Source organism: Oncorhynchus masou, chromosome 27 (genome assembly GCF_036934945.1).
Source record: "Oncorhynchus masou masou isolate Uvic2021 chromosome 27, UVic_Omas_1.1, whole genome shotgun sequence".
Lineage (NCBI taxonomy): Eukaryota > Metazoa > Chordata > Actinopteri > Salmoniformes > Salmonidae > Oncorhynchus > Oncorhynchus masou.
In genome coordinates this window covers 20305004-20322521 of record NC_088238.1, presented here as the reverse complement: position 1 = coordinate 20322521, position 17518 = coordinate 20305004, and the positions used below count along the sequence as shown (strand labels likewise).

The 17518-nt window shown below is 40.9% G+C and overlaps 1 protein-coding gene across 1 annotated transcript in view; it reads right to left on the bottom strand.

Moving 5' to 3' along the window:
* Positions 1–16651, bottom strand: part of LOC135515751 (ras association domain-containing protein 8-like) — a 32297-nt gene extending 15646 nt beyond the window's left edge. The window contains exons 1-2 of the mRNA XM_064939460.1: positions 16421–16651; positions 632–805 (exon numbers count right to left, since the gene is read on the bottom strand). Of these exons, the coding sequence (XP_064795532.1) occupies positions 632–743 (112 nt within the window). The 5' untranslated portion in view covers positions 744–805; positions 16421–16651. The remainder of the gene's footprint in view (positions 1–631; positions 806–16420) is intronic.
* Between the last annotated feature and the right edge of the window lie 867 nt (positions 16652–17518).

Sequence of the window (17518 nt, the reverse complement as noted above, 5' to 3'; positions counted from 1 at the left end):
TGTGAGCAGGGTATTGTCGGGCTGAGCCATACTCACACAGTTCAGTACAGGTCTGTACAGTACTCTGTATCTCCATTATGCAAAAAATTGAAAAGTGGCTCCATGCTCCATACCATAAAAGTGGATCCATGCTTGTTCTACAGCTATTTGGGGTAATAGCTTCATATACATAAATGCGGTATTATTATGGGAATACAATCCAGTCATCATGTAGTTCTCTCTTCTCCTCTGCGAGCATCTCAATGACATCTATGAATCATCCCAACACAGCTCATCTTGATTCTCACAATCTCTGTTCACTCCCAGTCAACGCTCATCTTGATTCTCACAATCTCTGTTTACTCCCAGGATAACGCTCATCTTGATTCTCTGTTCACTCCCAGTCAACTCTAATCTTGGTGCACTCCATCGTCTTTAGCATCTCTCAGAAACGGACTGTCAAATATGCTGCATGCACTGTGGATGTGTGTCCTGCAAAAGGATCCATTCTCACACATGGTAAGGCTTAAAGGTGTACAGTAGTTCACTTTAGTTTAATCTTATTTTCAATTTATCCCTTGAACTATCACTTTAATTTAAAAAAAATGGGGGGCGGGGGGGTTGGACAATATTGCAAGATGGATTGACTCACCAATGGCCTGGGCCAGGGCGATGACCACCTCCTGGCACGTGGTGAGCTCTGTGACACCACATACGATCCGCTGCACTCCATCCACCCACACTTTCAGCTCCATGGCTCTCATCGAAGAGGCATCGTCATTCCTCCTCCACACAAGGGGGCGCTACACATAATCTCTCCAGCATTCTATAGAACAGAGAGACTCAAATGCTGGGTTTACTAGCTCTGTGAGTTTACTGTGTTCCAAAATGCACACACACAAACACTGAAATACAGAGACTCACAAACAATGCTAAATTATCCATCTTGCTCAGTAGGCCTAGCTTAAAAATGTACACATCAGAGGTTCTGGGAAATTGCAACTTTCTTGGTGACTACAAGTGAGATGAGATAGCAAAGAAGATGCCAGTTCATTGATGTGAATTTAACCTGTTGATGCTCTGGGGGCGCTATTTCATTTTTGGATGAAAAACGTTCCCATTTTAAACAAGATATTTTGTCACAAAAAGATGCTCGACTATGCATATAATTGATAGCTTTCGAAAGAAAACACTCTGACGTGTCCAGAACTACCAAGATATTTTCTGTGCGTGCCCTAGAACGTGAGCTTCAGGCAAAACCAAGATGAGACGGCATCCAGGAAATGAGCAGGATTTTTGAGGCTCTGTTTTCCATTGTCTCCTTATATGGCTGTGAATGCGAGAGGAATGAGCCTGCCCTTTCTGTCGTTTCCCCAAGGTGTCTGCAGCATTGTGACGTATTTGTAGGCAGATCATTGGAAGATTGACCATAAGAGACCACATTTACCAGGTGTCCGCCCGGTATCCTGCGCCGAAATTGGTGCGCAAAAGGCAGCTGCCAGTATTTTTCCATGGGATACAGAGAGGAAAGCAAGCTTCCACGAACTGCATATCAATGAAGAGATATGTGAAAAAACACCTTGAGGATTGATTCCAAACAACGTTTGCCATGTTTCGGTCGATATTATGTAGTTAATTCGGAAAAAGTTTTACGTTGTAGGTGACTGAATTTTCGGTTCGTTTCGGTAGCCAGACGCAATGTAGAAAACGGAACGATTTCTCCTACACACAGACGCTTTCAGGAAAAACTGCGCATTTGGTATGTAACTGAGAGTCTCCTCATTGAAAACATCAGAAGCTCTTCAAAGGTAAATGATTTTATTTATTTGGTTATCTGGTTTTTGTGAAAATGTTGCGTGCTAAATGCTACTCAAAATGCTATGCTAGCTTTGCATACTCTTACACAAATTAGTCAATTTCTATGGTTCAAAAGCATATTTTGAAAATCTGAGATGACAGTGTTGTTAAGAAAAGGCTAAGCTTGAGAGCAGACGCATTATTTTCATTTTATTTGCGATTTTCAGAAATCGTTAACGTTGCGTTATGCTAATGAGCCTGAGGCTTTAGTCACGATCCCGGATCCGGGATGGGGAGTTCCAAGAGGTTTTAACCACTCAATATCTCCCCGTATCTCTATCAAAACGGGGGGCAGGACTAAGTTTGAGAAACCTTGCTCTCGTGTCTTACTGCTTTGTCATATTCCTCTCCCATTACTGCTACAGTCAATATTGGCAGCCGTAGAGTCCCATAGAATCAGAGCATTGCATTTCCAAACTGATGCGGGTTACATGGATAGAAAAAGGCTTATAAATCAAAAATTAGGAATCTGTTGCTGCACTACATGCACTTTAAAGCTACTTTAGGAGTCCCTCTGTAGCTACTACCAAGGTGGAAGGAGAAACTTCAGCAGAAGTTCAGTTACTGTTTCTGGTTTCGAGGTACACATTTAATCATTGGAATAATGGGTTTAATGCAGTGTCTGACAGTCTGTCTCGAAGGCCCTATCTGACGATGGTGGTTCTATTTGGTAATGCCTACGGGAAAGCTTTCTCTGGTCGCTTGCATGAGGAACCCTTTAAACTGCTGACACAATCACCTGAGCTGAAAGGCAATCATTACAGACCTGGCAAGGCATCAGGCAGATGCAACAGTGCAGCTCTGAACCACCAGCCTCCCGGGCTAGGGAAACACAGATGCCCGGAGTTTAAGCATCATTTTTTATCCTTCTCTCGGAACGGCCATCCATTTTCCCGTTTCGTCCCATTATCTACTTTCTGATCCTTAACTCCCTAATGACACGTGAGGCGGCAACAGCTCCCTTGCCTCTTTAAGCATCTTCATCACACCTGCTGCCAGCTTCACAACAATTCCCTGTCACGTTCCCTCTGGTTCGACACCATCCTGCCGCGGGTATCCCTCCGAGACGCCTCTGGTTACTAAGGCCTTCCCTGACTGAGCTATCTGTTCAGGGGCACCACGCTACGTATACAGGCCTTTGGAATCCCGAAGGCAGTGTTGTGTTGCACTGGGAACTGGCAGAGTGATTTGTAACTGTTGACAGTTACTGCAGAATCTCCAGGCCAGAGCCTCCTGTTAACTGGCTGTAAATAGGGCCATTCCCATGCTGCACACAGCTCAGGGGTAAGAGAGAAAGGTGCAGGCTGCCAGGTGTTAAGTGTTCACATGGAAATTGTATTTTGGGTGGCAGAGGAGGAGGCAAGGATATGGGATTATATGATACAATGTAGAAGTATGGTGTTTTTCCAATCTAATAAATTCCATTCCTCAAGCATTTGATAAGATCATAAAAATACCCTTTGTGGAATACAGAGAAATATGGATTGGGTTATGTAATCTTTAACCACAGGACCTCTGAAGGCAGGGGCTGGGTGTCAGACTGAGGAGCTCCCTGTGCGATTCTCTCTCCATCCTCTATTCAACATCTGTCACGGGTTAAGTATAACTGAAACCACCCTTCTTCGAAGGAGAGCCTCGAGGGAAAAAGAAGCTTGACTACTAAGGATGAAGGATGTCATTACTTCACAAGGGCGAAATTGTGGTGTACATATTGGGCGGGGGAAGTAGACGGGGGGTCCGGGGCATCCTCCCAAAAACGCAAAACAAAGAGCAAATGTATCCAACAAATGTGTAGAGTCACAAGCTTGATGCAGTCATTGTGTGCTATGAATATGGGAACAAATACTTAACTTGCTACGACTTTAATACACATAAGTGAATTTGTCGCAATAGTTTTGCTCCCCTAAAATGGGACTATGTACAAAAAGTGCTGTAATTTCTAAACGGTTCACCCGATATGGATTAAAATACTCTCAAATGGAAGCTGACAGTCTGCACATATGGAATTCCATAAGTGTTATTTCATAGTTTTGATGTCTTCACTATTATTCTACAATGTAAAAAATAGTACAAATAAACCCTTAAATGAGTATGTGTCCAAACTTTTGACTGATGCTGTATATATATCTATATTTTTATGCTCTGATTCTATGGGATTGGCTGGCTGCCAATATTGACTGTAGCAGTAATGGGAGAGGAATATGACAAAGAAATTAGATACAGAGTTTCTCAAACTCGGTCCTGTGGCCCTCTCTGGTTGCAAATGTTGGTCTCCTTTGGCAATTTTGCCTATGTTATCTCATCCTGTAAGGCTCACACTCACATCTGACATCATCAGCACCCGTACACACAGGCACTAGAAAATGTATGAATTAGCACTTAGATCAAAGTTATTTCTTCAATGTCAAAGTATTTGTTTGGAGTGAATATCAATAGTCATGGTTCTTTGGTGGATCATGTATAAATGTCATTCGACTCAGAAAATCAAATCAAATCAAAAGGTAGATACTGTAGATACTGTAGCCCCTCAGCTGTCAGGGAAAGCAGGCTTCAGCCATGTGCTCTGACCCTGAGCAGGGAACCACAAAAGACCAAGGACCAAGGAGACCTGCCATATTTAATCAAAGACAGTCCTACTGTTACTGTCTTAATGCCAATTGACACTCAATCATAGTTCTGACCCGAGTTGAACTAACAAAGACCACATACACACAATATTGTGTGTTCCTAATTACCAAGAGGACATGGTATGGACACATCTATGAGAATATTTGTGCTGAAGTGCTGCACCTCCATCGTAAGACTTTCACTTAGTACTGGGTATTAGGCAACCAGATGCAAGCACAGCCTCAGAATTGGCAGTGGAGAAACTTGAGCCCTTGAGCGTCATTTAGCCTACTTACAGTGTTTGAATGCTACACAGACAAATTAGTATAGCTGCATGCATAAAACATTTGATAGCGTGTTTACCTTAATTAATACCTCAATTCTGGTGGTACCAAATTCACTTTCAGTCAGGAGTGGGAAATCTGGGCTTTTCTTCAGTACAGACCTACCTTGACTATAACTAAATCATGGCGCCAGTCTAAAGGGCAAGAGATTGTGAAGCACGATGACCTAAATATGGCAGGTCTCCTTGGTCTTTTGTGGTTCCCTGCTCAGGGTCAGAGCACATGGCTGAAGCCTGCTTTCCCTGACAGCTGAGGGGCTACAGTATCTACAGTTTACCCAGGAAGGGTGGCCGTCTGGCCTGGCCTCCACTGAAAACCTGGAGCTAAACTTAGGGTTCCCTTTAGCCTGGCCCTCCATTCAACCTACATTCTCTCCATGCCTTGAAGATGGGGGGAGGGGAAGGACTCTACTACACAGTAAGATCCCAGAAGAGTGAAAGGTCGGCAGTTTTGCACAGCTTCACAGGAGAGAAAATGTGAGAATAGAAGTGGCTGTGGTTGAGCCACAATAAATTGTTCTTTGATATCATAATGTTGCCTGTTATTAAGTTGAGTTATTTCTTTAGTAAATAGGATATCCAAATACTATACTAATCCATTAAAAGTACAGTTGACAAAATAAACAGATATTATTCCAGATTTTACACTGGTAAAACCAAAGATGAACCTGAGTGATAGACCAATGCACAATGGAGAGAACTTTAAAGGGTCCAAGGATGTGTTCACAGACGAGGGGGGTTGTTCTAACAAGTGGTACACAAACAAAGAAGCATGCTGACGAGGGGACCGCCCACATTGGCAGCGCTGGCATGACTGGATGCAAACAATATCTTGCCATGGCAACTAGCCCCTGGATTTGTAAGGCCCCAACAACGCTGACCGGATTGGTTGGCTCAGCCCTGGGAAAGAACAAACATTCACTGGCAATTAGGAAATAATCCATGTTTTTCTGTCACTTCACATATTTTCTACAATATGGTCAGAGTGGAGTAGACTAGACTGTGGATAAGCATAAACTCTCTTTATCAAAGCTAGATGTAAGAGAGTTCCTTTGTGCAGGTTTTGTTTATTTTTTAACAATACAAGGAGAGGAAAAGTGGTGCAGCGGATGACATTGAACATAATGACATCATTCAGCATTTTTACTCCATGTCAGCAATTGATGACCGTCACAGTTACACACACACACACACACACACACACTTGAAGAATCATAGACAAAAACACAGCCCCAGCAACGGACAATAAAAACAGAAGCCACATTTTCTGGGCTGGCTTGGTGGGGTCTTGGTGTGAGTCTTATCCCCCAGTGGATATTTTTTGTAAGGGGCCGAACAGAGCCCTCTTAAAGCTAGAATCCGCAGTTGAAACAATTAAGTTTCACACCGCCTCGGTTTTGGTAAAAAGCTGAGGGATGGGCCTGGACAAATGTAACCACTCTCAAATTCGTAGGGTTATGGATGCAAGGACTGACCAACCATTATATAAACATTATAGTTTTAATAACCATGTTGAGGCTATACAGTGTTCGTTTACATTTACATTGGAGCAAAAAAGTGTATATCTTTGGTTATGATGGGGCAGGACAATTGAACTAAGGTCATGAGGCACTTCTAAGTTAGATTCTTCAGGGATCAATGGGTGCCTTCAGAAAGTATTCATTCCCCTTGACTTATTCCACATTTTGTTCTTACAGCCTGAATTGAAAATGGTTTAAATAGATTTTTTCTCTCACCCATCTAAAACACAGTATCCTATAATGACAAAGTAAAAACATGTTTTCAGAAATATTTGCAAATGTATTGAATATGAAATAAAGAAATATAAAATTTACACAAGTATCAATACATGTTAGAATCACCGTTAGAAGTGATTACAGCAGTGAATCTTTTTGAGTAAGTCTATAAGAGCATTGCACACCTGGATTGTACAACATTTGCAATTTTTTTATCCTGAAAAACTCCCTTGTCCTTAACGATTACAAGCAACCCATAACATGATGCAGCCACCACTATGCTTGAAAATATGGAGAGTGGTACTCAGTAATGTGTTGTATTGGATTTACCCCAAACATAACACTTTGTATTCAGGACATAAAGTTAATTGCAGTGTTCATTTACTGCCTTTTCTCCAAACAGGATGCATGTGTTGGAATATTTCCTTCTTTTCAATGTCAATTAAGTTAGTATTGTGGACAGTGGCATGTATTCATGGATGCCAAGGGAAGCCAGGATTCCCCCAAAAATGAACCTATTAAAAAACATAAAATAATATATATTTTGTCTCTCTGTGTTTCATACATTCAGCCTCTTGTGAATTGTAGAAAAAGTATCTCACCAGAGAAAGGATCTGAGCGAGTGAAACAGCGCCCCTCTGCCTGTGTATGTGTAGGCCATCTGTCTGATGCGGTGTGGTCAAAAATAGTATGACATTGTTGCCGCCCATAGCATTGAATGCAAGGGAAGCCAGCAAGCATTTGGCCTCCCTTGATAGAAAAAATATATAAAATAATAGTCAATCAGCGTTGAGCTAAACTGAGTGAGCTCAAATATGAATGGTCCTGGTGCACCAAAAAAAAAGTGTGAAGGGAAGCCAGTTTGGATTTGATTTCACGCCTACACTCTTAGGGGAAAAAAGGTGCTATCTAGAACCAAAAAGCATTCTTCGGCTGTCCCCATAGGAGAACCGTTTGAAGAACCCCTTTTTTACATTTATTTATATGTATTTTTTATTTCACCTTTACTTAACCAGATAGGCAAGTTGAGAACAAGTTCTCATTTACAATTGTGACCTGGCCAAGATAAAGCAAAGCAGTTCGACACATACAACGACACAGAGTTACACATGGAGTAAAACAAACATACAGTCAATAATACAGTAGAAAAATAAGTCTGCATACAATGTGATAATAATAATAATAATAATAATATGCACTTTGCCACACAGAGAGCTGTCAGTTTTGTTAGAATCAGGGAAGGTTATTATTAGTAGTAGATTGGTAACCTTACACTCAGTTAAGAGAAGTTAATTTAAAGTCACCCAGTGAGATTAATGAAGCAATAATTACTGTGCCGTTGTGGTGACTCACTGGGCACAGCGAGAGTCTATTTCCTGATCTCATTCAGCTGGAAATGACTGAGCAAATGCTGCTCCAAGAACAATTCTATCACTTGGCTGTTCATCTATCGTTGGAAAATATTAACTTTCAAATAAATTCTGTTATATAGGCTTCAAGAGTTTCCAAAAATAAAATGACCTTCCCTAGTAGGCCTTTTCTTGAAAGACCAGGGGATGCTTGAATGAGCTCACTCAAGTGTTGCGTAGTTGGACTAACAGGGTGGTACTGTTATGTCTTGCTTGGCCAGATTAACTAGTTGACTTTACCTGAGAATGGAAGATTTGCCTTTTGTTTTGAAAGGGTTCAGTACATGCTTAGAACATTGTACTTTGGAAGGGTGGTGTATAAAGAAGAGACACATGGTAGAGCTCCACATGACTGTCACACCCTGGGTAGGCATTCTAGTTTCTTTATTTCTATGTTTTCTGTTTGCATGCTTTGGCCGGGTATGGTTCTCAATCAGGGACAGTGGTCTATTGGGGGGGGGGGGTACAGGAGTAATTGATGGGAAAGACTACAGCTTCTATTGAATCACAATTTCAGCAGACCAGGGGTAGTTATACAACAGTCTGGTGTTCTACTGTAGTCGGCAGACATGATCAAAACCATATCTTCCACTACTGATGGCAAAACCAGCGTAAAAACAAAATAGATTTTTGAATCCACATGCTTGGTTCATAACGTTTTTTTTTAAAATAAATGCACAGCCGCCTTTTCCAGTTCTAAGGCCAACCTTAACGAATAGTGAACTAAGACACATGGCTAAATCAGCTCACTCTGTTGGTCACATGCATAAAATCCCATCACTCAGGATGACGCACCTAATCATCTTCCACTGCATCGCTCCTAGTGAAAAAATGTGGAGCCTCAAAAGGTTGAACGTAAGCAGCTTGGGGAGAGCAATAAGCTGTTAACCCTGTAAGAAGAGGAGCTTATGTTGAAAACAGGGGACGGAGAAAGCCAAGTAGTAGTAAACAAGACACAGCGTGCAATCTGTCATGTGTTTTCACAAGTTCATCTGGGTTCCCAATTGTCCTTTCAGTAACTGGTGTAACAAGGCGCTCAATATTTAACGGAGTGTACGAAACATTAGGAACATCTGCTCTTTCCACTACATAGACTGACCAGGTGAATCCAGGTGAAAGCTATGATCCCTTATAGATGTCACTTGTTAAATGTATTTATATTTTATTTCACCTTTATTTAACCAGGTAGGCTGGTTGAGAACAAGTTCTCATTTACATCTGCTACCTGGCCAAGATAAAGCAAAGCAGTGCGACATAAACAACAACACAGAGTTACACATGGAATAAACAAGCGTACAGTCAATAACACAATATAAAAAAAGAAAGTCTATATACAGTGTGTGCAAATAGTGTGAGGTGGTAAGGCCATAGTAGCGAAGTAATTACAATTGAGCAAATTAACACTGGACTGATAGATGTGCAGATGATGATGTGCAAGTAGAAATGCTGGTGTGCAAAAGAGCAGAAACGTAAATAAAAACAATATGGGGATGAGGTAGGTAGATTGGATGGACTATTTACAGATGGACTATGTACAGCTGCAGGGATCAGTTAGCTTCTCAGATAGCTGATGTTTAAAGTTAGTGAGGGAAATAGAAGTCTCCAGCTTCAGCAATTTTTGCAATTCATTCCAGTCATTGGCAGCTGAGAACTGGAAGGAAAGGTGGCCAAATGAGGTGTTGGCTTTGGGGATGACCAGTGAGATTTTCCACTTCAATCCATGTAGATGAAGGAGGAGAAAGGTTAACGAAGGATTTTTAAGCTTTGAGGCAATTGAGACATGGATTGTGTATGTGTGCCATTCAGAGGCTGAATGGGTAAGGCGCACCGGTTTGAGTGTGTCAAGAACTGCAACGCAGCTGGGGTTTTCATTTTCACACGCAACAGTTTCCTGTGTGTATCTAGAATAGTCCACCACCCATTGGACTTCCAGCCAACTTGACACAACGGTGGGAAGCATTGGAGTCAACACAGGCCACCATCCCTGTGGCACGCATTCAACATTTTTGCGAGCCATCGGAAAACCTCCCTGGTCGTTGTGGTTGAATCTGTGTTTGAAATTCACTGCATGACTGAGGGACCTTACAGATACTTGTGAATCTAGGCTAACAATTTGAATCAGCTATGTAGTGCTAGGTCAAAAAACAAAACGTGCACCTGTAACAGTATAACTTTAGACTGTCCCCTCGCCCATACCCGGGTGCGAACCAGGGACCCTCTGCACACATCAACAACAGTCACCCACAAAGCATCGTTACCTATCGCTCCACAAAAGCCACGGCCCTTGCAGAGCAAGGGGAATTACTACTTCAAGGTCTCAGAGCAAGTGATGTCACCGATTGAAACGCTATTTAGCGCGCACCGCTAACTAAGCTAGCCCAGGGGGCTCCACCCAGGGGGCTCCAGGACCAAGTTTGGGAAACACTGTCCTCGGCCACTATTGTGAGCTTACTGTATGAGGAGGATTTAATGAGGGAGTTCAAGTAGGCTAGCAATTTGTGCTACTCTATAACAGCATCTAGATCAGAGATTCCATACATGGGTGAGAGGCAGGGGTACACAACTCCTGTCCGGCTAGAGGACCACAGTATATACCGGGTTTTCCACCTTGGCCTTTCACAGACTAATTAAGATTTGGTGTGTAGACCCTCAAGACACACTAGTTGAAATAATAACTAGCTCAGCTAATAATTAGTTGCTATATGGAGTGTGTACCATTTGTTTTACATTAAAAAAAAAAAGTTTCATCCAAAAACAATGAGCCCTAAACATGTGCAACCTTCCAACACTCCCCCAGGTATGCTCGACAGATGGGAGTTTTAGCCCATGTGCAATTTTCACTTTAAAATGTATGCCAAACAAAAAGAAATGACTGCAAAGTTAAACAAAACACACACTTCTATGCACAAGGACTACTTTTAACAATTTCCACTGAAAATTTTACAAAAACACATTTACTTGAAGAACAGTGCAGATGCCATGTTTGGTAACAGAATGACAGCACAGACAGTCATTCTGTTACCAAACTTTGCATCTGCACTGTACTTCAAGTAAATGTGTTTTTGTCACATTTTCCATGTATGTTGTTAAAAAGTAGTCCTCATTTCTTTGGTTTATTTTAAGGATGAACTGTAATTCCAAATGTGGGTCCTGGTACCTGTAATTACAGCCCAGTGTATATACTCTAGCAATGAAATAAGATCCACGACTCTGGAGAAACATGCTCAGTCTCCCCACAGGGGGAAGAGGAGGCCTACAGTGCGGGGGAGTAATAGTCCAATCCTGGGGGTCTCTCTTGATGTCTGAAGCTGACTGAAAACAACTGTTTCTGCCCCACCCACTGTACAACCCTGGTAACCCCTCAAAGATGTTGGACCCTCTGACTATTTAAATGTGTTTGATTTAAAACACACACTATAAAAAGTACTTAATCCCCAAAACTGGTCTGCTCTTTTAGGTTTAGCAAAGGACAGTTTTCTAGTGTTGTTTAATTCCAGTTATACTGTATGCCTCTGTTCACCTCTTCCCAGCATTTTATTGGCAAGCAAATCCACCCGTATAACTCCAACAATGCCTCATTTCCTGTGATGACACTCATCAGGTATGTCACCATTAACAGGGATTCCATAAAACCTGTGTTTATGTTGTTTGCCGGCTGTGCTACAAGCATGACTACAGTCTCACAGTCCTTTACCTCACAGATTAGTATCAACCCTGAAAGAGCTTTGAACCATTATACAATGTAAATTCACGTCTAACACAGCCCCATACATGGACCGTTGTACTGATGTGAGGAGATCGGTGCAGAAAAGTGCATGGAAGTTTGTCAGTGACACGACAAACACGTGTTGGCACTTACAGTAGTCTGCTTGACTTCAGTGGGTTGTCTGTGTTTGATTGCACATTGTCATACCATGTAAATCATCCAGTAGCTGGTTGTTCACTCGTGAAGGGCAAAATAACAAAACCAAAATATATTGGACTGTTTTAAATCATAAGAGCACACAGCCACAATCTGAAAATATGTGAGTGTTTGCTTTTTCTGAAACTGTTGTCCCTTTTACAACTTGTAGTTCCACTTTCAGTGGTTCTTTACTTTACGATAAGCCTATTATTTCCATTGCTTTAATAGGAAATTACCGGTGTGTATATTCAAATGAATCCCAAAGAAATAAACAATGAATTGGTTATTGCATTGTGTGATTACCATTGTACCCTGTAACTTTTCAGTAAATACCTGGTAACTTATGTACCATGAAATAAAGTGCTACTCTAAATGTCCTTGGCAAGAAGCTCAATAGCGACTCAGACTCCAACTTGTTAGACAAACAGTCAGCAGAAAACAGAACTGCCATATCAAACAAAGAAATGAGACAGAAGGTTCAATACAAACAAGCAGAATTTATGCTTTGGCCTGAAAAAAATATGATAAATCACCACTGTCACATAAAATAGGTAAATGGTGAAATATTGCAGGTAAAATGCCTTCAGAATTATTCATACCCTTTGAACTATTCCACAATTTTAAGTGATACAGCCTGAATTCAAAATGGACATACAATACTCCATGATGACAAAGTGAAAACATGTTTTTAGAAATGTTTGCAAATTCATTGACAATGAAATACAGGAATATCTCGTTTACAGAAGTATTCACACCCCTGAGTCAATACACGTTAGAATCACCTTTGACAGCAATTACAGCTATGAGTCTTTCTGAGTAAGTCTCTAAGGGCACGATTGCAACTTAGGAAATGATGCCTTTCTTACGCACACCTTTCATATGCACTTCTTAGTAGTTGGTATTCAGACTTACCTTATGAAGGTGCATAACGGGCTTTGCTGGCGTGGTTCCCTTGCACGCTCTAAATAAATGTAATTGAACCGCTGAAAATCCTCCCACTTGCTAGCACACAGATTTTCTCGTGGATTTTTCATTCAATAGGTTTTATCTTAACCCATCCATTTAAATACGGTGTAACTTTTAGTGAGAATTTTTTTCGACAGACTCAATAGAATATCTATAAAATAGGTTCAGAATATTAGGGGTCAATGAAAGAAAGGCATCTACAGGGGCTTCAGAAAATATTCATACCCCTTGACTTATTCCACATTTTGTTGTGTTACCGAGCTAAGAATGTATTAAATTGTTGTTGTTTTTCTCACCCATCTACACACAATTCCCCATTATGACAAAGTGAAAACATGTTTTTAGACATTTTTGCAAATGTGTTGAAAATGAAATACAGAACATTTACATAAGTATTCACACCAGATTCAAGACTTTTTTTTAAATCACCTTTGGCAGCAATTACAGTTGAGTCTTTCTCTAAGATCTTTGCACACCTCGATTGTACAATATTCTTCAAGTTCTGTCAAGTTGGTTGTTGATCATTGCTAGACAGCAATTTTCAAGTCTTGCCATAGATTTTTAAGCACATTTATGTCAAATCTGTAACTAGGCCACTCAGGAACATTCAATGTCATCTTAGTAAACAACCAGTGTATATTTGGCCTTGTTTTTTAGGTTGTTGTCTTGCTGATAGGTGAATGTGTCTCCCAGTGTCTGTTGAAAAGCAGATGGAACCAGGTTTTCCCTCTAGAATTTTGCCTGAGCTTAGCTCTATTCCGTTATTTATTTTTGTATCCTAAAATACTCCCTAATCCTTGCCGATGACAAGCATACCCATAACATGATGCAGCCAACACCATGCTTGACAATATGAAGAGTGGTACTCCCTGATGTGTTGTTTTGCCCCAAACATAACAATTTCTATTCAGGACATAAAGTTAATTTCTTTGCCACATTTTTCAAAGTTTTACTTTAGTGCCTTATTGCAAACAGTATGCATGTTTTGGAATATTTGTATTCTGTACAGTCGTGGACAAATTTTTGAGAATGACAAAAATATGAATTTTCAAAGTCTGCTGCCTCAGTGTCATTAGATATTTTTGTCAGATGTTAGTTACTATGGAATACTGAAGTATAATGATAAGCATTTCATAAGTGTCAAAGGCTTTTATTGATAATTACATGAAGTTGATGCAAAGAGTCAATATTTGCAGTGTTGACCCTTCTTTTTCAAGACTTCTGCAATTCACCCTGGCATGTTGTCAATTAACTTCTGGGCCACATGGCAGCCTGATGGCAGCCCATTCTTGCATAATCAATGCTTGGAGTTTGTCAGAATTTGTCGGGGGTTTTGTCCACCCGTCTCTTGAGGATTGACCACAAGTTATGCCCCAAACAATCGGAAAGGGGATTCATCAGAGAAAATGACTTTACCCCAGTCCTCAGCAGTCCAATCCCTGTACCTTTTGCAGAACATCAGTCTGTCCCTGATGTTTTTCCTGGAGAGAACTGGCTTCTTTGCTGCCCTTCTTGACACCAGGCCATCCTCCAAAAGTCTTTTCCTCACTGTGCGTGCAGATGCACTCACACCTGCCTGCTGCCATTCCTGAGCAAGCTCTGTACTGGTGGTGCCCCGATCCCGCAGCTGAATCAACTTTAGGAGACGGTCCTGGCGCTTGCTGGACTTTCTTGGGCGCCCTGAAGCCTTCTTCACAACAATTGAACTGCTCTCCTTGAAGTTCTTGATGATCCGGTAAATGGTTGATTTAGGTGCAATCTTACTGGCAGCAATATCCTTGCCTGTGAAGCCCTTTTTGTGCAAAGCAATGATGACGGCACGTGTTTCCTTGCAGGTAACCATGTTTGACAGAGGAATAACAATGATTCCAAGCACCACCCTCCTTTTGAAGCTTCCAGTCTGTTATTCAAACTCAATCAGCATGACAGAGTGATCTCCAGCCTTGTCCTCGTCAACACTCACACATGATGTCAGCTGGTCCTTTTGTGGCAGGGCTGACACGCAGTGGAAATGTTTTTTGCGGATTCAGTTCATTTGCATGGCAAAGAGGGACTTTGCAATTAATTGCAATTTCATCTGATCACTCTTCATAACATTCTGGAGTATGTGCAAATTGCCATCATACAAACTGAGGCAGCAGACTTTGTGAAAAATAATATTTGTGTAATTTTCAAAACTTTTGGCCACGACTGTACAGGCTTCCTTTTTTCCACTCTGTCATTTAGGTTAATATTGTGGAGTAACTACAATGTTGTTGAAACATCCTAAGATTTCTATTACAGCCCTTAAACTCGGTAACTGTTTTAAAGTCACTTTTGGCCTCATGGATTCCTTCCTCCCCAGAAACTGAGTTAGGAAGGACCCCTGCATCTTTGTAGTGACTGGGTGCATTGATTCACCATCCAAAGTTTAATGAATAACTTCACCATGATCAAAGGGATATTTACTGTCTGCTTTTTAATTATTACCCCTCTACCATTAGGTGCTCTTTGTGAGGCATTGGGAAAACCTCCCTGGTCTTTGTGGTTGAATCTGTGTTTGAAATTCACTGCTCGACTGAGGGTCCTTACAGATAATTGTATGTCTGGGGTACAGAGGTGAGGTAATCATTCAAAAATCATGACAACCACTATTAAATCGCACACAGAGTGAGTCTATGCAACTTACTATGTGACTTGTTAAGCACATTTTTACTGCTGACATTTCAGCTTTTCATTAATTTGTAAAAAATGTCTAAAAACATAATTCCCCTGACATTATGGGGTATTGCGCATAGGCCAGTGACACACAATCTCAATTTAAGCCATTTTAAATTCAGGCTGTAACAACAAAATGTGGACAAGTCAAGGGGTGTGAATACTTTGTGAAGGCTCTGTAGATTCTTTCCAACATAGATGGTTCCAGATTTTGGAGAGAGCATGAATGTTATGGCACAGTACTGTATCTTAAACAAAGCCTAGTACATGAACATGATGACAGGTTTGATCGAATCCAACCCCTTGTGTCACACAGAACTTTCACATGGGCTGGAGCATTACACAAGATTGCTAGTTGCTGGATACATGTATAAAAAATGTAATTGCTCACCAATGTTTAATATATATATATATATATATAAATATAAAATAAATAAATAAAATAAATATATATTTGAAATAATTTTCAGGTCCTGTTGACCTGTTGAAGCGAGTTACAGTAGTGACCGCACATACAAATTCCATTGACATTCAAAGTGGCAAGGTATTCTGCAACCAGTCCAGATAGTCCAGAGATTTGTTTAGGTCACATCACCTACTACATCCATAGGCTATTCAATTAGGGAAAATTCCCCTAATCCCATCTGGCAATATTTTTCATGTGATCAGACTTTTTTAGAACCCTAACTTAATATTTGAGGCCACCCAAACTATATATGGGTGTATATTTATCTTGGTAGAGATAACATAGATGAATTAACTTAGAGAGAATGAAAATGCATTGGCTATACCACAGGCAATTTTACATTTGCAGCTATAGGCACCATCCTACTTGAGATACGGTGGGCTCTTTTTTCGTTCTTAACGCTGTACTGCGAAGTGGCCTTCGCATTGACTGCGCCTATTGCAAAAATCCATTTACCTCTTTCCAGCCGCAGTCCTCCGGCTAAAAGTGTATGAGAAACTCCCCTCTTTCTCTGGTCCCACTCTGAATTCGCTCAGGCATTCAATCGGGTGATAGATAATTGTTCTCTGCGGGATATTTTATCGCATAATTCAAAGGTTTATATATTGTGCAAATAGGCTACCTAATTAAAGTTCGCACTCTGCATATCCACGCGGGTTTACTGTGCAATCTGGTGTAGGACATCTGATTCCAGATCATTTTTGTGTAATGTTGGCAACTGTAAGTGGACCGCAGAGTATCACTTCTGGGTAAATTCCTTCAGCCTTCACAATAAAAGGTCCCTCATATAATATTTAAAAAACGCTATCTTCTCACCAGTCACCTCATCATAGTTAAGCTTAAGTGGAGGAAATAAAGGTAGACTACACTTGCTGATACAGCTATCTGCTTTAGATAGGGCTTCTGGGTAGATCCCTACTTTCATGGACGCACAATTCATTTGTTGCACAGTTCAATATGTTATTGCAATACAACAACATACAAATTACATTTTAATATGATAATGTAGCAATTAAATTGAGATTAAACTGCGGCCTGGACTCAAACTCGGGTCCCAGTCTAGTTCTAAGGGTAGGTAGCCTACAGTGGTGGCTGGTGGCACTTAAAATGGGGAGGATGGCTCTTTGTAATAGCTGGAACAGAATAAATGGAATGGTCTCAAACACATCAAACACCTGGTTTCTGTATTATATGTGTCCGTTCACTCCATTCCAGTCATTATTATAAGCCGTCCTCCCCTCATCAGCCTCCTCTGGTAGCCTACCCTTAGAACTAGAGGGACCTGAGATTGAGTCCAGGGCGCAAGCTAGGATCGTTACACTACCCCACTCCTTTGGGACGTGCACAGACTGTATCAAAGTGAGTATTTATTAAAAACATGGATTTCCAATAATTTACTAAGCAGTTTCACTGGGGACTTTTATTTTGATGGCAGTTATCAGAATAAGAAGTTACATTATTGCCAGTTGTTGGTTATTGTTGCCAGGATTACAGATCTCTCATTGCACAAGCTTGTAAATAACATTGTAATGTAGATGGGAAACTGCAAGGCAT